General features: G+C 31.1%; 1 protein-coding gene across 1 annotated transcript in view; it reads right to left on the bottom strand.

Annotated features, from left to right (window-relative positions):
- LOC131842077 (hemicentin-1-like) overlaps window positions 1-22,545 on the bottom strand; it is an 86,635-nt gene that overhangs the window by 11,120 nt on the left and 52,970 nt on the right. Inside the window, exons 2-4 of the mRNA XM_059190563.1 lie at window positions 11,264-11,441; window positions 8,429-8,689; window positions 4,216-4,412 (exon numbers count right to left, since the gene is read on the bottom strand). Coding sequence (XP_059046546.1) covers window positions 4,216-4,412; window positions 8,429-8,689; window positions 11,264-11,441 — 636 coding nt within the window. The remainder of the gene's footprint in view (window positions 1-4,215; window positions 4,413-8,428; window positions 8,690-11,263; window positions 11,442-22,545) is intronic.

Below are 22,545 nucleotides of genomic sequence, written 5' to 3' on the forward strand. Positions count from 1 at the left end.
TTAACAATTTATAAATGTTTTTACAAAATATTAATAAATATTGCATGGTTTTAGTAATAGACATAAAACACATTATGAGCATGACGCCGTAAAATTTTGGGAGTTTGAGTTTATACTCGGATATTGATCACAATTGTTCGATGGATTGTCGGATACTGTGCGTCATAACGGTCTACATCGACTTAGTAATACGGATGTTCGTCGAATGACGAGGGTTCAGATACAATAAAATTCTATTAATACAAAACCATATTGTGAGATTTTTCTACAAATAAAGCTATTTAAATAAACCTGCGTATTATTCTTTATTGTTACAACCTGTAACGGAAAGGGTAAAGTATCAAGCCATATGGAAATAAATTTGTATCTAATATACACGTGTGTTCTCCATTGACGACGATACCTACATATATTTCTAAATTAACTCACACTAAGAAATATACACTAAATGATTGATGAAATGTAAAAGAAACACAATATTTTCTATCACAATCTCATATAAGTATTTACTTACGATAAGGGATTGTCTGAATTTTCAAATAGGGAATGTGAAATGTTACTGATTTGACGTATGCAAGGTTTGCTTTAACATGTAATGTACCACCTAATAGTAACAACAAATTACGTTACTCTTGGTAGTTTATTTTTTACACTACTTTTAAACGCTCGTACATATTTGTTGCTTTTAGAGAATAATCAACAAAGTATAAAGAATGCAGGTGTGTTAAATTGGAAGTAAAGAGAGCTGAGAAACTGTTTTTAGTAAGAACTATGCTGCGGCGATGGAAATAGACGTTGAAAATGTCGAGATTATTTGCAAAGAGCTTTTACATTCCTTGATGGCCTCTGGCTTCGCTTAGGGATTCTGTATGCGAGGACGACATTTGCACATGAGGTGCACATACATCTCCTTTCATTAGATCTCTTTGAGAAATGACCATAGTCAACCGACTTCTAAAAGTAGTAAGTTCTCAACTTGAATATTTTTATGTGTTACCTCCTATAAGGTATTATTTTATCTAGGATTGTACTTTTATAGATTGAAAACAAATATATAATTCTATCAACTGTCAATGTCGTTATAAAAAAGTTTAAAATATGCAGAGCCGATATATTTTAGCAGCAGTTCATATTCCAGTCAGTCCACTAGCGAGCGCATCTGCGGCCAGAACCGGCTTTTACAATAGATACCTACTCGTATAATATGCACACGTCTGCACTTCATGGCCGTGCTATTTTAATCTTTTCGACGATATCTTTTATCTTTTTTTATTAATATTGTACAGCATCATAAGATCTGCAATTACAGTATAATAATACACATTTATACAAAGTAATAAAATGTAACTTTCTATTTATGTAATAAACTATGTAATTACTTTCTGTACATGGAAGACATATGAGAAAAACTATATTCTAAGGACTTCGGCTAACTGACATTTGGCTACTAACTGCATGTTCATCCTATCACCCTTCACTGGTTCCCCGCTAGCGTATACTATTAGCGCAGTCGGGTGCTCCAATCCACTATCACCCATGTAAAAAAAATACCATGACTCACGACCTCAGCTATAATACAGAATATACATATATACTGATCTATACTCAGTCTTGCCGTGACTGATTGACTCTATTAACACACTGCGTTAAATGAACTAATTGACGAGCTAGAAACTTGAAATGTTGATTACATTCCTTTTATGGCGTAGGCATTTAATAATAAAACATTTGGCGAAATTCCCACGGGAAACAGTGGTTACGACTTTTGCAAGGGATAAACAAATAGTATAGGTTACATAAAAGCAAAATATTTCATATTACTCGTAATTTGTGTAATGTGTAAAAATGTATAACAGAATTAACGCAATGCAATATTTATAAAGATATTGTATATTTGCGCCAAAAGTATGGCAAAATTATTGTATATTCTGTGTTATTATAGAAAAATAAAAAAAAAATACACGATAAGACCTATTTTTAAGCATCACTTATTTACAACATTTTTGTCACAGTGGTCATTATTAATAATAGTTGTAATTAGATTTTATTCAATAAAATCAAAATACATCATAAAAAGATTTAAATATCGATTTAGAAGCTTTTTCTGTGGAAACCATATACATATACGCCCAGTACAAAAGCGTTAATTATGTTACAGGTTCTATATGTAGCTTATTTTGCAAAAGCCTTGATATTAACGTTCATTTCCCAAGTTTGTTCTTTATTTTTTGTTTTTTATTTCACTTTCATAACAACGTACTCGTGTTACTTGAATAAAAAATTATGTTATCCCCATCCAGGTACAATTTACAAATGAGGAAAATATATTATTACGTCTTCTTGTCGGCAGCGTGGTCACTTGGTGAAAGTTGTATGAATAGCCTTTTTTGCAGTATTGCAACGTGACTGAAAATTGTTAAGAACTGCATATTTGTGACTCATATCATAGAAAACTTAGGTTGTCTGTCTATCTCAAGATGCGTGAAGTATAACGCCTATTAATTTTGTTGGTGGCAACATGCAAGTTATTAACTATATAGAGCTTCTTTTTTTTTTATGTTTTCAGCCAGTTGTAATTCCAATAATTGTAAATTATAAGAGGACGGAACTGGTACCCGAAATTCAGGTTACTACTTAGTTTAGATACCAGGGAACAATGTAAAATGTAAATATTGGATAAAATAAATTATTATTATTACATAGATACTACAGCTAATATATATTAATTACTGGATAAAACCACTAAAAACAGTATTATTTAATTTGGAGTACAAACTACTACTCGTAAATTAAACCTATAATATGTACATAATTTTAACAACGTATTTACGTAATACGTTATTTTAATTCAGTACGTTTTATTATCAAACTAAATTTAAAATATCCTGACAAAATTACTGCATGTTACAATTAACAATTCCAGTTTATAATATGAATTATAACAATGAGTGATATATAGCTAGAAATACTACCATAATTATTTACGTTATTATCTATTTTACAGTAACATATATATTTCTCTAAATGGATGCACCATTAGGTATGTCAACAGCAAGACTATTTTCCAAAATATTTAATTATTTATTTACATCATACTAAGCGAGCTTTACAGTTTCCGAATATGCTTACTTAGGAAGATAGTATTCACTAATTACAAGGAAAACAATCTTAACTTTACATAGTACATTAATAATCTACATGTTGTCTAATTCGTAACGTTATGTTCCATTAATATCTATATATACCAAAGTCTACTTATTTACTGTTCTTAAATAGAATAAGAGATCTAATATTTCTGTGTTGTGTAGGAAACAAGCAGTATCCGGGGCAGGCGGAAGTAGCGCCGCAACCGTACAGTTACTGGCACTCCGCCTAGATCGTTATTCCCAATGCCTATATTATGCAGCTGAATGTATTGAGACATAAATAAACGTGCTCTACGGCGATGTGTTTTAACTTTCGATTATTCCGTAGGTAGTTAAATAAATAATATATTAACATCTGGTTTCAAACTAGCCATACTAAACGTAGTGAACCGAAATTACCATCAATATGCTAAAGATTAAAAAATGCACCCCATATATTTGTTTCCGTAAACCGTTAGCGCAATCGCAATCCATAAGTAATCTTTGTTAGACTTATCTTTACATAGTACAAAACAAAGTCGCCGCCGCTGTCTGTTAGCTTATACCTTTTAAACTACGAAACTGATTTTAATACAGTTTTCAGCAATAGTTAGAGTGATTCAAGAGGAAGGTTTATATGTATGTTATAGTAAATAGCAAGTTCAGAAATTTAAAGATTTGTAATACATCCGTGCGATTAAAAAAAAACTGATGTATATATATTAAATTACTTTGTAAATTTGTTGTTACTACATAATATCTATAGAAAAATATCTGAGTATCTACTCAGATATACATAGTGGTTACATAAAAGGACGTTCAGAGTCGTCACATAAAAGCTAAATTAGCAGATGAGAGATGTAGACGAAGGTGCGCTACTTTCGTCTGCATCACAATTACTTGACCAATTTAAATAATAGGTTTTTAAATCATAACCTATGTGTTATTACATACTAATGCCGTATTAGCTACATTACTGTTACATTGTATTAAAATTCATTAGTTTTTGGGTGAAAGAGTAACTAACATCGATACTCACAAATTTTCGCATTTATAATATTAGTAGATGATGTAATAATAGAAAACTTACAATTAACGCTAAGATCCACAGAAGCGTCCAACTGCTGGCCTTCAGGCATGGCTCTGTTCCACACGACGCATCGGAAGGTAGCTCCGTCGTCTTCCCGTGTTGGGTTCAGTGTGATTGTTGAGATAGATGGCTCCGCCCTCGTTTTGGCATGAGTCAACTCTGCTTCTAAAGGATACAATGATCCTTCTCTGTACCATCTGCAAACAAACCAGGTCTTAGACAATCCATCAAGAGAAAATGGGATTTGTGGCCACCATTGCAAGCTCATAGGTCCATCTCCAGGTACCGTAATTAATTTATTGGTGAATTCGCCACTATGGGCTAGTTGACTTATGGGCTAGGTCTGACCATTGGGCCATTAGCGCAATAGAGAGCACCATTCGATATGAATTTGTGAAAAAAAGATGATGCATCTTGATTTCAATGGTATATATATGTATCTCCATACAGTTTTAATATATGATGTTATCAGAAGACGAGTGTTTGTTATATGTAATTCATTATTATAATTTTGCAAAGCTGCCGACCCAAACATTTAACAGTAACTAGGACCTTGATTTCGGATTCAGTTTAAAGAAACAAAAAATTACATGTATTTTTACTAGAATGAAGATCTTGAAAACAATGACAAAATATTTATTCTCTAATGTGAACCGTGAACTAAAATATTGGGCTTCAGTAAATTATTAATATTGAGAATTTCAAATCAATTAATAATATTATAACACATAAATATTCATAAATTCAGTTAACCTACATACGAACCCATAAGAGATTAATTGGATTTATTCCCTTATTTATTATATTAATATTGGGCAGTATTGTATAATCTAATATTGAATATTGGTATGGGGGGAGGGATTGTAAGTAATATGGACTGATGATGTTATCGCTAGCAATGTACCATGTTAGGTTGCCCTCCATGCTGTTCCCCCTGGAAACCATCGTGATTAATTTATAGTGATAAACGAGAGGAGTGGCATGTATTCTTATTTCTTAGCCTCTCTAGCCCAACGGTTTAGTACAACGGTAGATTCCTCGCACAGTACAAACATTTATATTCATGAGTATGATTGTTTATATCGGTTCTATGTCTATTATGTATTTAAAAGACAAATGTATGTATGTATTTATATTAATTTTCTAGTACCAGTAACACAAGCTCTACTACTAGATGGCGCTGTGTAAATTGTCCTGATATATTAATATTTTTTTGTCACTGCACGGTTATAATGTATTTGATGTATATTTTATTTTTCAATATCAAATTTAAATGTATAGACATGCAAAAAAAAATATCTGATGGCCGACTGTAGGTAAAACATGAAAAGAGCTATTATTGGGAGACTTTATTAATTTAATAGACCTAAAATTAAAGAATTTGTCTGCTTGTTTGTGCGCGTTAATTGTATCCAAACAAAGATCTGTAATTAACTACAGCTCGATGTTTTTGTAACATTAACTCCAATGACAAAAGGCAAGAACCTAGATAGGTATTATTGCAAAGATGTTGCAGTACTCCACAATTCAGTGTTAATCCTTATTAGATAATATAAAACAAAGTCGCTGTTGCTGTCTGTCCGTCCTTGTGTTTGCTTAAATCTTTAAAATAACGCACCGGATTTTGAAGCGGTTTTTTTCTAATAGTTAAAGTGTTTCAAGAGGGAGGTTTATATATATAATAATACATGTACGCCCGTGCGAAGCTGGAGCGAGTAACCAATATTGTAATAAAATGCTTAATTAATAATACATAATATGTCATTACAAATTGCTCTACAAATTACAACGGAACATATAGAGTGGAGAGTAGTTGTCACTGGGCGTGAAAAAAGATTAAAAAATGTCCAACAACTATAGCGTCTATCCGTAGTTTAATTAGCAAAATGCACTCAGTATGGATATGGCTCCGAGCAATACGAGTTGATATTCTATCGAAAAAAAAAAGAACTTCGTGTTCAATATGCAATATAAGTACCTCTACAATATAATACCTTTTCCTATATGTCTTCAATTTCATTAATTATATTTTTTATTCTTTAACAGATTTCTATATCATAGTTTGTGCGTTAGCTTATGTCACATTCGGTTACGAAGTCATGATCGCACTTCGGCCATTATTCGTCGGAGATATATCGTGATGTTACTTACTGGTCATATCATTTCATTGAGCGATATCCCCGCAATTCCACCCAATCCCGAGTCTAATTGAATCCAACTCGCTGCCTACATGAAATTTATCGCCGCATTTATCTATTTTTTTCATCTCCAACTCCACCTACGCTGTACTTAATGCGTAAAAACGGGCATTATTATCTATCAATACGTTAGTAATTGAAATTCTTATTAGTTTCTATTACCATAGTTTCAATATTAAATATTGTTATATCCAATACATTATTGCCCTTTTTTTTAATATCCGTTTAAACCAAAATAGTGTTAACAGAATTAGGTGTGTAAGTGTTAACACAATATAATATTGGTATAATAAACCGAATGTTTGTCATAACAACAATTATGAAAAAAAATTGAAGTAAAAATCAATATAATATATTATATCATTATTAATTTTTTTTATTTATTCTTATTTTATTAATTTATTGATTAATTAATTACAAAAATAATGTAGTTGTATTCTATTTATTATAATAAATTACTTTTTATTTGTTTCCTACAACTTATAATGATGGTTAGATAATATAATCATGTATACATATATGCACAAGTATGTTCCGATATTAGATACAGTAAAATATATCGTATATCGTCTTTCCATTACTATATTTATCAGCCCAATGTATACAAATACAGTACTTCGCTCACAATGACTAAAATTTATTTTACTAATTCACCAAAAAGGAAATTACTACTTATTTATTGAAAATAATAAAACAAAATATAAGAATACACATAATATCGATTACAGTTGTGAGTATTCGTGATAGTATGGGCGTCGGATAGAATTATCTGTGTGACTAGTTAATTACGTTGTCAAGCAACGTCTAAGCTTGGATTACTTTGCTTACAAAGACGGGATTTGCTATTAAGAAAACGCAAATAGTTATTTTCGGAGGAAATTCGTGAAATTCCATCTATTTTTTACCGTATATACAGATTTATTGTAAAGAACACAACACCATTAGTAAATAACATTTTATATAAGTTACTTACTAATCTGATACCCAGATACAACAGGTTATCTGTTATTACCACGACGACCTCGGTGGTTTAGCGGTGTAGCACACCGCTTTACGACCGATGGTCGCGGGTTCGATCCCTCGCACGGCACAAACATTTATATTCATGAGTATGATTGTTTGTATCGGTCTGGGTGTTTTCTATATATAATATGTATGTAGTTACAAAAAAAATATCTATGTATTTGTATCAGTTATCTAGTACCCATAACACAAGCTTTAGCCAGCTTAACTTGGGTCTAGATGACGCTGTGTGAATTCTCCTGAGATTGTTGTTATTATTATTATCCGTTTTGAACGTTTAATACTGACTATATATTTACGTCTAAATATCTATTTATGAAAACGAAATCTTAATTAGAAAATTGATATAATGGAGTATAATAGCATTTATGTAATTGGTTTCAAGTAGTTTAATGCAATTTTATATAGCACCGTTGTTTTTGTAGGTTAAACTTAACGCAGTTTCTTTCGTTTTGTGTAAAAACATCGTTGCGATACGAAGAGGGATGCAGTTAAAAAGAGTAGAATGATTTTAATGAAGACAGCGTTGCTTGTTCTGTGCAAGAATTGTAAGAAAAATGGCAGCGACGTATATTATTGCTATATACATGATCATTTACACAGTAAACTTCAATTGATGTTTAGTAACAATACTTGTATTTACCTAATATGTAATCTGACTTTCAAACAGTAAGTTTTGGAGTTCATTATGGTAGGTATTTGTGTCATTTATATCTATTAATGTCTATAGTAATAATTATAACCCTGGACAATTCACAGACCGCCATCTAGTCTTAACTGATAGAAATACTTCAATACTGTTTGTTTGTGTGTAAACAAAACACCCAGAGCAATAGATACAATAATTGAATCGTTCGAAACGAATTCGAGAAACAAACTAAGGTTGCCTGCTAAAGCACCGAAGTAGTTTGCTAGTAATATATTTTTTTTTAATTTACATATTTAATAAATAGTCGGTCCCTAGAGGGAAGCTTTAAATATTCCATACTTACTTGATCGATGGTTCCGGTGAACCGCCAGAACTGGAGCAAGCGAGTTTAAGTTCTCGATTCTCCTGTGCCTGGGCGTGTGGTCCCGGAGTGAGGAGCGGGGCGCGCGGGTGTGTCAGCACTGTCAAGGCATGCCCCTGGGAGTGTAAAGTTCGCCCGGATCCACCTGCCTTCACTCGACACTCGAATCTTCCATTGTCCCGCTCGTAGGATACGTTAGCTACCATCAAGTCATATCGACCCTCAGTAGGCGCGAACGATATTCTAAAGAAAACAAATTTAAAGTTATCTGAATTAAAATCACTCGACCTAAAAGTTTAATGTTCCAAACAAAAAGAAAACAAATTGTAATAATACTAGTATATTTTTTATACAAAAAAAAGAAGTATTTTTTTAGGAAAAACGTCGAAGTTTATTTTATTGATTAAAAATAATCGTCAATACCCCATTCATGAAATATCTTATAACATTAATAGTAAAATAGTATCAAATTGAGTACTTTCACTTTTTTAACTTAGATGCAAATTGCACGCTCTCTCGCATGAAATAATAAAACTAGTTTCGTATACTGAAACGAGTTTCATGAAACCGTAGAATATTGACACAGAGAGATGTAAAACTGATGCTTTAATTTAATTTTTACGGGAAACAGTTGATGCGATTGATGCCCTGAAACTAGTTGGAAGTAATTTCGTAACGTTAGGTTTTTTTTTAACTAGTATGTATATATTGTACTTTTATATATTTTGATAATTTGAACGGAAAAAAATGACACTATACAATCGATTTGTGTTATAACAGTTTATAATGGTATCTTTGGACAAAGACACTTTTTAGTATTCATAATTAGCTATTTATGAATAAATTGCATCCTAATACTGCAATTAAATAACATGGATATAGTATATGTAAAATATATCGGTTATAGTATAGTATGGTTCAATAATGTGGCGATCTCCGTGTAAATATATAAATTAAGTGACATAGAGGGGAGCGTCGTAGTATTTCCTTATATTTGTTATTTATATATCTACTACCTACTTATTTATATAAATTTATATACCTACAAATATTAAAATATATTTTTAGCATTAGCATTTTATTATGTGAAGACGTCATGGAAATTTGAGAAAGATATTTCCGAATCACGCATTGATAATTCTGAGCTTAATGGACAAATGTTGCTAAAAAGGATGATTTCCCTATTGTTACGAAATGATACGGAAGACGGAAGGAATTGTTTTCACATTTGCATTGATTACACAAGAAATTACAATAATATTCATCTTGAGCCTACATTGGCAAACCCATCAAGTCGTTAGCAATTCTTTACTGAATTATGCAAGACTTATATCTCGATAAATAAACACGACGTTTGATGTAATATAGTTCAGCCACATCATATTATAAGCCCGTTCATCCTGTTTGTTATTAGTAAATAAATCCGGAACTATGATGGGGTAGATAAGCTGTTTATCACATATGTTATACTTATTCAGGGCCGTCCAATGCAAACTTTTCAAGGACTCCGAATATTATTATAATATGTTAGTTTAATATGCAAGGAATTTTAACTTTATAGTGTGTTATATAATATTATTAATGTATTATATATTGTGTTATGAATATTAGTAATAATTATTAGACTGATATAACAGCAATTAAATTTCTTGATAAATAATGCTTGCTTAACGATGACAGTTGGTTAAGGGGGTAGAAGGATCCCAGATAAAAGGTTTCTGAAATTTTTCAATTATTTGCATATACTAATTAAAAAAATATTCATATTGTAACAAACATACGGACTCACAATGTTTACATATTGCTCCGTAATATTGTTACATACTTTGTTTTCTTTACATTGGGGCAATTTTGCCGAAGTGAAAACGTGTCTCGTACGTGGCGCCTTTACTTGTCGGAATACTCCGAACTATAAAAACATGGAGGATATATTTATACACCGCAGATGTCAGATAAGACTTAAGCTAGTCTATGCATGCCTACGCTTTACTTAACCCATCGGAAGTGGTTTACTCATTGCGATTTTTGACGTAACTTTTTTAATACAATCTTTTACATTTATTTTTATCATTTGGTGATTCTATTTGTAATCAAAAAATTTAATCTTCTGTTCGGTGCATACAATTCATTGAAGTATTTTTTTTTAGAACAGAATATTACTAAGATTATAAACTCTGAACTTTGTGACTATGGGGATGTTTGTTTCAGGTAAAAACAATAATGCATTCGAATGAAATTTGGCACACAAATAAAGCATTATATAGATTTACAGATTTGACACGGGTTTCCCGGGACAATATATCGGAATTCAAACTATGCAAACTGCTTCGTTAGGTATACATCAAATAAACGAACAGGATTTGATATTTATAAATATCAAGAACATTGGCAACGCTCTCTTAAAATTTACTACACCAAATTTGATATTAAAAATTTAGAATTTTTATTTCTTTTTAATGGCTTAATTAATTTTTAAATTTATTTCACTGATACGTAGAAATTTTACAATTATTAGCGAGTAACGTGAGCTGTGTATCATCGCAATCAGGGCTACGTCACACAGCTAGTATGGCTATAAAGTGAAATTATCTGATTAAAACATATTTACCTACCACATATTCCCAAATTTGTACTTAAACATTAATCTGTATTATTGTAAACATGTACAAGTTTATTTGAAAAGAATAGTATCTGAGTATCTTAACAGTTCTTCTCAGCTCGAAAGCACTCCGAACTGACGGTAGATTCGACATATCATAAGAGTCTGTAATAGACCTACACGAATAAAGATATTTTTATTTATCGATTGATACATACTGATAGTTGGTCTCCAAGGGTATGTCCCCAATGGCCACATTGTCGTGTCCGCTCGCCGTGTTCCGGACCCAGTAGTACGTGAGTGACTCGAACGGTTCCAGTGAAAACCGGCACTGCATTGTGACATCATCGCCTTCCCGCGCGTCATGCTGCTCATCTTCTGCTCGGACTGTCCATCCTGGTAAAAAACAAGATAACCAGTTTAAAAAATATATCAGTTGCTTAATTACGTTTTAACGACTTGTAACATTTTAATGTTTTTTATTTATTATTTCATATGTGACACATATGAAATAATAAATGTGATCTATGTATACTAGTTATGTATAAAATATATATAAGATAGATTTATGAAAGATATCGTTTATTTCTAGTAAAATAGTAATAGTAATTATAGACCTGAGACAAAGTAGAGCATTGATCATTACACGCAATAACACAGCTATGGTAATGCCATTTAGCGTTACAATACATAACAAGTAATACTATGATTCGTTCACTTTCATCAAATAGTTTGCGGTAAATATTAGATGCTGATGATAATGACACAACACAATCTCATTGTAACATTACATTTGGCGGCCTCGGTGGTCTAGCGGTTTAGAACCGCACCGCTTTACTTCCGATGGTTGCGGGTTGGACTCCATGGTACAAACATTTGTATTCGTAAGTATGATTATTTGTATCGGTCTGAGTGTTTTCAATGTATTTATAAAAAATATATATAAGTATTTATATCAAATTGTCTAGTACTCATAAGACAAGCTCTGCTTACCATGGGACTGAATGGATCTGTGTTACTTGTCCAGAATTATTTATATAGTTGCATAATAAAAAGATAAAAGTTTTAGAACAACAAAACCACAAGAAAAACAAAAAGCCACTTCAATAACAATTACGTACACATATTAGTATGTATAAAAGTTATGACGACATATCATTATTGTTTCATAAAGAAAAAACAACCCACAAGCATTTTTACGATGGTTTCTCAAGTTATGATGTTTTCGCCAACCTACCAGCTATCTCATGTCAACTTATTACTACAACTCGAAAGTCATTGTAACACAATCGAATAAAACAGCGTTTAACTTATAGTTTACAGTTTTCTTGAATTAGTCTTCTTTTTATGCTTTTCATACACTTGCATAAACAACGACACTTGAATGACCAACTTGCAAAAGAATCCCTTGCGAACCATAATACTGTTTACATTTAAAGGAAAATTTATATTTACAGCAATCTCGAGGTATCTGTTTTAAATACTCGTGTTGCAATAAGTATATATAAATATATTATATAGTATATTTGTAGTACATCAGTCACCCTGCCTTTCTTTATATGGTCGCGGGTTTGATTCCTGGCATAATGTAAACAATAGTATTCATGAGTATGATTGTTAGTATTGGTTCACAATGTATATTTATTAATATATAAAAATATATTTCCGTACATCTATCAGTTGACTAGTACTCGTACCCCAAAAGTTCTGCTTAGCTTGGGACAAGATGGCGCTGTGCGAATTGTCTGGGTTTATTATAATTATTATATAGGTATGTACTAGTTACTTATTATATAGTGCAAGACGTTTTTTTTTTAATTCTGCTCGCTGATAACAGCAGAACGTCTACTGTTATCAGCGTGCAAAATTTAAAGAACGGATGGCAATTCTAAAATACTTAGGTACGTATGAGATTAAGAAAGAAATAATTATATATAGTTAATTCTACCTAAGTATATCTATTAATTATAACTAGTAGTTAGTAGTTTGCCTATGCTATTGATACAGCATTAGGAATGGTCAAATATAAAATGTTAAAAATAAATAGGTATGTAAGATTAAATAAACATTATGTCAACAATATGTTCATGACTAGAATAGAATTGGTTGATATCAATAATATGGATTCAATCAAAGTTGATAACCTCTTTTCATAACATTTTCAATATATATCTTGGACATACATTTTCGAAGTAATTGATAATTTTTTTAGTAGTTTATAAAATCGTTTTAATATGTATCTTTGCTGATAAGAAAATGTTATTACCCACTTTGCAACCTACTATATTTAGGACATTATTGTGTAGACTGACTTACCTCTCACATTTTGATCGCAGTTGCCTCGGAGCAAGTATTATTTTCATATTATTTGTTTTCAAAATGTTTACTACATTACGTTAGGAGCCTAAGGGGCTTAAGGGGTACTAAATTTCGCCACAAACATCTCCTCCCCAGACTAACGTTTGCGTGAAGTATATTCCACGAACATCAAGTAGGAACGCATGCTACAAATTGCTTGCAACACACTTATCCAACATACAAGAGTGTGCCCAATATAAACACTACTATGTATGGACTACGACTGCAAACTATCACAACATTACCAGGATAACAAAATACGTACCTATCATTAATTGGTACGATACATTAATTAATTATAATGTTTTATTTCTTACATCCAAATGAACTTATCTCTGCTTGTTTAGAACGGAATTTTAGGTGAAAATAAGTTAATGGATACTTACCTTAATACCTTAAGCAATAATTTGTTAAAAAGTTAAAAAAATCAAATCGAAAATAGTAGTGTATGGTATGATCTTGACGATTTAATTTCAATGTGTTTGTAAATTAATATAGGAACCTAAATGATCCTTAGATAATGCTATAAAAGAGCAAATACTATCCAATAGATGTCATCTATTCGATGTGATTTAGATTTAATTCTAATTCGATTGCGTGAAACTCGAATAAACTTCACTATGAGAAACCAAACGAAACCACTAGGAGCGCAAGCCAAAATACTTAAAGCTGAATTAATTCAGAAACGTTCAATTCCTATAATGGTCCGACCGAGGATCTGACCCAGATGCTTATTTATGCTACCAACTTGCTTAATTATAGCGCTACAACGTTTTATTGCACATTGAAATATTACAAATTAATAAAATTAAAAGCACAGTACATCTAATTATAAAATACAGCGAAATTGTTCAGGAAAGCAATCTCTACAGTTAATTATGAACAATGTTTTATGACCACATACGAAACCTTAGAAATAATACGTAATGTAGTACATTAAACAACATTACAAACCATCTTCGTATCTTTTCGACGCTCTCTATTATTTCACTGTATGCAGGATGATAAGGATGAAATATTATATGATTCATATATTACTTCACATTCTAGATTTTCATTTACAACTTATATTTGCATTGCTATGTATCTATTATATTATTTGAAGATACACTCAAATAAAATTTGTAACTTCTAAGCGAATAGTTTGGATATTTAGCCAGTACATTCCTTGCTAATAATATCATGCACCAGTCAGTCCATTTATCTGTCTGTCTATTTTCAGACATATTCTGTTGCTATAGTCTGAAAAACAAATAGGCAGATTCGTTATTTAGATTTAAATAGAATATGTGTCTGTAACAAAATTGTTTGGTATTTACCAAAGAATTTCAACTGACAAACAAGGGTTTTAATGTGTTTTAAGGATATACTAATGCAAGATTCTGAATTGCTGCAAACGAACCCACGAGAATCGAAGCGGAACGAAGAACCAAAGTTTACTTAATTTACTTTAATCAAGTCTTATTTTTATAAAGGTAAAAAGTCAGATTTTATAAATGTGTGAAAGACAAAGTTTTTGTAGTGGAAATAACATAAACTAGACAAGACTACGTTTAATCAACTTCGGTTATTATTACGGTTATGTGGTTGGTCACTAGTACGAGTATATTATAATCTATTTGTTTATTTTTTACCGATTTTTTTAAAACACACCGCAGGTTTAATTCTGCTTCTCTATCAGTACAATCTATTACTACTACTAATATTCCAATCTACTTTTAAAGATACAAATAATATACTCGTAATGCAAATTTTGCTGGGATGGAGTGATTTTGTCCACAGTAATCAACGTAGTGAACGTAATACTAGTACATGGTTAGATTGTCCACCAACTTTCGCAGAGATGAAATTCAATGTGGCAGGAAGCGAGTTTACACATTCCATTATTTCTAAACTAATTTTAACCAAGCATTGGTACAAAACGTTACAAAGTATCTTCATTTGATATTGCAGGAGCTAGGAAAGGAATAACAGATTTAAAAAAATTAATATTTTCAAGTAATAATGTAAATGTTAAAAAAGCGTAGAGTTTTCGGGATATTAGAAAATGCCTACATCAAATTCAGTCTGCCAATATATTTACACCTGTCATTGTTTGTTTTTGTCCTATAAAAATTATAGGACAAAAATAAACAATGACAGCTTCCTACTACAGAAGCAACTTCACAAATAATAGGACTAAAGTAAATAAAGTAAAGACATATACGCTGTACTGACACATTCATTTGGCGTTTTCAATATCCAACACAAGAGGACCTCGGTACATAATTTAAATTATTTTCATTATACTGCTACTGAATTCGAGATCTCTTTAATACTAATTGGACTTAATTGTTATTTTATTAAATATTGTGAATATATCAAATAGAAGCACCGATAGTGTCTTATTGGTTTATTTTAACCAATATTTGTAAGTGTGTGTTGCAAAATACAACTAAAAAAGTATGGTTAGTACTATTCAAGCCTGAATAAATCCAGCAATATTCTTTTTTATTGCCGACAGATTTCATTCCTAAATAAAATTTGTAATTCTTGCATATTGTTTTCTAATTTCATCAACTACATTTCTAATTTCATCAACTACAGTAATTACCAATATAATCACTTTATTCGCGTGACCAGGATATATTGATTGATTAGAATAAAAGTAATCTATGTCCTTATGCAAATTCTACATATATGTATGTACGTCAAACTTTATAACAATCGGTTGAGCCATTACAACCAAACTACAACAAACAAACAACTTTTAGTATCATATGTCTGTGTAATGTGTTTATTTGTCTATTTACCACCTTTTCATGACTAAACGGCTCATGGATATCTTAATGAAATTGAATGTGAAGATAGATTGTAAACGAAGACGAACATACGCTATCTTTCATCTAAAAAAGCTGATGAAATCGTGGATACCAGTTAGTAATGTTAATAAAACTCTATGAACAAATTTTCATGTGTGCAACATCTTTCATCAGCGACAATACATTTTTATGTGTGTAACATTTAAAAGCTACATAAAAGACATGGAAATATCATTTATGAATCTAAATAACAATATTCTGGCCTAACAAGCATTTATTGTAAAACGGAACGATGTTTATTACGTTTTGTGACATATCAAAGGGATGGAGCTGGATGAAAATGGAATCGATGGAGATGATAATATTTATAAGAATATGAAGCAAAATTTTATAAGGAAAATAAATTAGTTCTTTCCCGCGACTATTTCTGTCTTTTTGTGATAAATATAGCCTATGTTCGTCCTCGTGGTTCAAACTATCTGCATCTTAAATTTTATTAAGATCCCTTCAGTCGTTTACCCGTGAAAAGTCAACAAATAGAGAGAAAGACAGTCATAGTTCCGAATTAATATTAGTATATTAATTCTAAACTTTAAATTATATAATTATGGATGTATGAAATTGGTCCAAATTAGGCCAAGATCACGAAAGAGATGAATGGACAGTGTGAAAGATGATATTGCAATTGGAAAGGTAGTGTTGGAGGCTGAGAATATATATAGAATTGAGAATATAGAAATTTATAAACTACCATAATTATATTATAGAAACCCCTAATGTTCGCTTTAATATGTGGGAGGATAAGTAAATACAAATGTAATATACCAGTGGATTTATTCAAGTTTTTTATTATTACATGTACTACAATGACCTACTGTTTCTCTTTCTTAAACTTTTGTTTTACGATTTTTCTTTTGTCTTCATAGGTTTTACTTTTTTATACATTTTAACTAAATGCTATTACTATGGAGTAAGTGAAGAGGAAATTTGCAATAAATCATTTAAAAGAAATGTATCCACAACCTTGAGTTACCAAGACCTATAGTAGTTTGAGCTTAAAATAGATGGCTACATTTACGTATGTGTTAATTAGTAGCATTAATTTACCATCATTTATTTAATACATAAGTATTAGGTACATAATTCAATAACCATTGATATTGTATTTATTAGATGAGGATACTAGAAACAAATATTGCGTTCTTATTATTTTTATTTTTTAACAACGTTGTCAAAAATGTCAAGTAAAATAATGTGCTACACTTTAATGTTCCACAACCTGAGGGTTTAAAAATATCTGTTTTTGCACCAAGTGTGGCATGGCAATCAGCAAGTTACATATAAGCAAATCTTGTTACGTTTCATGTAAAGCGGCGTTTCTAAACCCTTTGAGCGATATTTGCTGTAAAACAATCTGAAACGGTACTGTACGGGACCGTTTACTAATAAAATAATAATTATATATTTATGTGTCTATAAAATTTCGTCCATAGAAATGTAAAAAGAATATACACAAAAAATAACGTCAAAAAATGTTACATTGATTGTGTATGATAAGCATAAAATTATATAAGTTAGTAAATAAATTTAAATATGTCTCAGTGGAAAAAGATGACATATTACGTCTATGGGATAAATGTAGTGCAATTATGATATGCACAGCCTGGCACAGCGGACGAATTCGGGCGCATAAGGTATGATTATACCCGTGAATTCGTCCGCTATGCCAGGCTAAACCTAGACATAGGTTTAGCCTGGTATATGTCTTTCTCTATTCCCAATATTGTGTTGGAAAGATTTCATACCGATTGCTTGGGCCGATAAGCCCCCAAGGGTTAACAATCAAGAAAACTTCCATTCAAATAGATATTTTAATAATAATAGACATTACATTACATATTTTAATATTTAATAACTTAAAATATACTTAAATACAGGTAAATTTTATTGATATAGTTTCATAGTTTATTATTCTTATTCCATTTTTATATATAAGGGTATAACACAAGGTTTATTAAGGTCCGGGATCGGCTATATATTCTTCCCTTTTACGCAGATCTTACTGGCAGAAATATGCAGATATTCAGTTTTTATTTTTATGTTTTAGTAAAACAAAAAGATTGCTCAAATAGCTAAACTTTGCTACGACTAGTATTTGCTCCCAGTCAGGACCATTGTATACTTTTAACAATAATCTAAAGTGGGCTCTTATCAATTGGAACAATGTTGTTTATTGACATATAAGTAAGAAATTGCTGAGCGGAGACCTATTTGGTACTGTAAAATTAATATAAACCTATAAAATGTAAATTAAAATTTAAAATTATTTTCAGTGTACCAAATAGACAATTTCCTTTCTTTCTTTTTCTTTCTAAATTTGTATAATTTTAATACTTAAATATAAGCTGTACAAAAGTTAGTAAAAGTCAACTCAATAGAAACAATAGTTAGAGACACAATAAAGTAACTAGGAATATAATAACTTGTTGAATTGGGCAATTCACAACTTACGAGAAATCGGTAGCTACGTAAATAAATAATTTATTTGTTAGGGACAAAACACACTACTTACAAAGTTAATATTGCAGAGTTGTTTCTACAGATTGACTACAGAAGTTGATTGGTTCGTACCATTTCTTAATACATACAATATCTCTAATTTCAGGAATTTGTACAATTTTCGAATAATATATTCTCAAATTATAAAAAAGAAATATCTATGTATTAGTATCAGTTATCTAGTATTCATAACACGAGCTTTAAATAGCTTAACTTGGCCCTAGTGGCATGGCGCTGTGTGAATCCTGAGAATATTATTATTATATAATTATTCAGTATCTTTGTAACCCTTTGTACCTAATAAAATAATGTAATATGTAAGAACCTACCAACATCCCTGTATAAAGTCATGCGTATGAAGTGAATATATACTTTGTTTATCGGTGCCTAAATAAATATGTCCTTCTTAATAAATATGTTGTCATATACCCAATTAAGCAAGATTCTACCAAACATTTGAAAAATAACAAAACCTCTTTTCTCACACTGGTTTCTCTCGTAATGACACAACTGGATTCATGCTGTCTCTGTCATCCTTGGGGTGTGACATCAACGCTTCTCATACAAACGGTTATGGCTAGGGTTGTTACATCAGTTATTTAGTAAATTATGTCACATTAAAAATAATAAGCTGGATAACAAATTTAATAAAAAAGTTTGTAGTTAATATTGACATTATTTGTTTAGTTATTTTCTATTATTACCTTGTCATGCAACATTTTAGTCATGTATAAAACATGTGGTAAACTTGATGAACATGTTTAAAATAGTGGTACACTTTACATCATATAAAGTATGTGTTTATTTGATACTACGAGTATAAAAGGCATTTATTTTTAACCAAAATAATAACCGATTTGCGGCCCTTACCACAAATGGAACGGAGGAATAAGTCGATCTAACTTATTTATGTGGACGAATAAATAAACAGAATAAGTAAAGCTTTAAAACTTAAAGCCTAAAACGTCAAAACTAATGGTTTTCATGGATTTTATTGTCATACTTTCAAATTTATTATTAATAGCGTACAAATTATAAATAGGTCTTTCAAACTGATCTTGAATTTCCTCTATCAAGACTCAGACTTCAGTTGAGTTTCTTGCCAGTTCGTCTTAATTGAATCTGTATACTCAACTGGACGGTAGGGAAAAAATATAATACAGAATATTTGACGTTCATAAGCGGCTAAAATATCCCACATGAATAAATGAATTTTGTTTTAAGTCTCCATAAAAAATATTTAAAATAAGCAATAACTAAAATCAATTTACGTAACACATATATAGATACACAAAAATTAAATACGATTGAGAATCTCATTCTCATTCTTTTCAACAATTCCTTTCATTTTAGAGTCGGTTGAAAATGTAAAGACTAAAGACAGACCCTGGCTTGTGTGACACCCATTTGAAAAGGCAGAGGCAGCGCTCGGCGCGCGCGCGGCCGCGTAACCGCGGTCAATGACACCGAGTCGCGTGCGCTGCCTGCTAAGGCGCTACTATCTACCATCGGCCCTAACGACCGTTGGGCACCCATCATCACCTTGATTTTTTTTTTATACCCCTCGAAAAAGGTTTCTCTCGTTTTATGTATATTGTGATCGTTACAATTCTATCGTCCGATAGTGTTTTGTGAGCTCTACCAATTTATAGAACCGGTTTTGTTAAGTTACAGTGTTACAGTTAACATATAGGTAGGTACTATAGTTACAGACATTTTATTTTGTGCGTGTAAACATAATGGATAGATTTTAGGCGTAGGCAGTTTTCTATTCTATGCTCTTATGTCTTATTGTTTTATTTTGCAATTTGACTGGAAAATTGCGGTAATTTATATATACCAACCTAGGTAGCTACTGTACAGATTACATGCATTTTAGTGAGAGTTGAGCATAGATAATTCTCTAATCAGAAATATGAGGTTAGGCGGATGATCTAATGATAATAGCCGTGAGCTCGAGATCGACAGCGTAACATGCCTTTCTAAGAATGAATAATTCATGATGATGTCATTACGTTATTCATCGACTACCGCAATACGATCTGTTTCGTTTATTGATTGTTCCTGTTAAGATTTTTTTATTAATAATAAAACACACTTACAACGTGCCAATAATTATGTGGCATCCTCAGGGTTATTATATATTTAAAACCCAAAGTTATTAAGCAATTAATTTAAATTAGCAACAGCTAATTTGCCCTTTTTTCTCACTGATTCAGAATTCAGATTTTTGTAGTATAGTCAATACAAAATTAAGTTCATTTCAGTAAAGATTATTTATATTCTATTTTGCTTTTTTCATTTGCTTTGCTCTTTTTTCACCTAACACAATAATAACCAACAGTACGCAATTTATCGGTGAAGCAATCTAGTCCAGAAAATTTTTGTATAAAAGATAAAATAGGCGGTTGGTCACGCAAGAAATGGAATACAAGTAAAATGATAGAATAATATTATTCATAACAATATCATCGTTTAAAGTTTTGCTTTAATCTATAGTTAGTTTTTTTATAATTATCAACCAGATTAGACTTAGGTCTCCTAAAAATAATATACGCTATACCCAAATTACTGGTATTTATGACCTAATATTTACCCTATGTAATTTTTTATACTTTATTACATTCTCTGTTATAGGTAAGGCACGTATGTAACTATGTATATGACATGTATTTACGGAAATACATCTATACATATAAATAAAATTGGAGTGTTTGTTTGTAATATTGAAATAACCGTTTTTACTACATGCATATGAATGTATAATAAATACGGTACATACACCAAAATAACACTTTTTATAATTTTTGTCTGTCTGTCTGTCTGTTTGTTCCGGCTAATCTCTGAAATGGCTGGACCGATTTTGAGGGGACTTATTTTGGCAGGTAGCTGATTTAATAAGGAGTAACTTAGGCTACTTTTATTTTACAAAAAATATATTATTTTAGAAAAATAAAGTTATATTCCACGCGGTCAAAGACGCGGGTGAGGTTAGTTTAAAATATTAATATGATTATGATTGTAAGTCTACGACAATATACAGATCTGTTTCATAGTTCATACTGGATAGATATTATTTTGCTGTTTTAGTCATTGGAAGCATTGTGTGTCTGTTTATATTTAAACAATTACACTTGAAAATCTAAATCTTGTAAGTTAAATGTATTTGCTACATTATTAGTATGGCCCTTTACAACTTGAATGCTCTACATATTTAGCACTAAAACGCAAGGATTATTTGCTCTTAAGCAGCACAAAGGCAATTGTCTGAGAATACTTCCCGAACTTCTAGATTCAAAAGCTTTAGCTTATTGTATCATTAAAAGCTTTCATTCCGAAGTCTCAAAACGCGTTATCTGTAAATTTTCAAAACCTATTAATCAAATTTCAGACTATATTACTCAATGGTTATAATAATAATAATTATTTATTGTTCTTGGAGTGACATGAAGTGCTATCATAAAACAAGTAGTACATTAAAAATTTAAAATTCTGACGTCTAGTATACCTTCTAAATGTTCAGCTATGTATTTCTCAAATGCTCTCAGAAATAACGCAGACTTTAAGAGTCTTCGGTATGAATACAGTAAACTAAATTTTAATGACTAGAAACTGTAACATTTACCGGGTTGTTAATGAAATTACTGAGCGTTTTGTTACATACCTATTAGGCTCAAACCCACCTATTAATTATATAATGTATGCTGTTGGTGATATACATGTAAAACCGCAGGCCACGATGTCACTACCGACGTGCTAATAATCTCAGGACGCTAATAACT

This window comes from Achroia grisella, unplaced genomic scaffold, assembly GCF_030625045.1.
Source record: "Achroia grisella isolate CSIRO2021 unplaced genomic scaffold, CSIRO_AGI_Agris_v1 utg204, whole genome shotgun sequence".
Lineage (NCBI taxonomy): Eukaryota > Metazoa > Arthropoda > Insecta > Lepidoptera > Pyralidae > Achroia > Achroia grisella.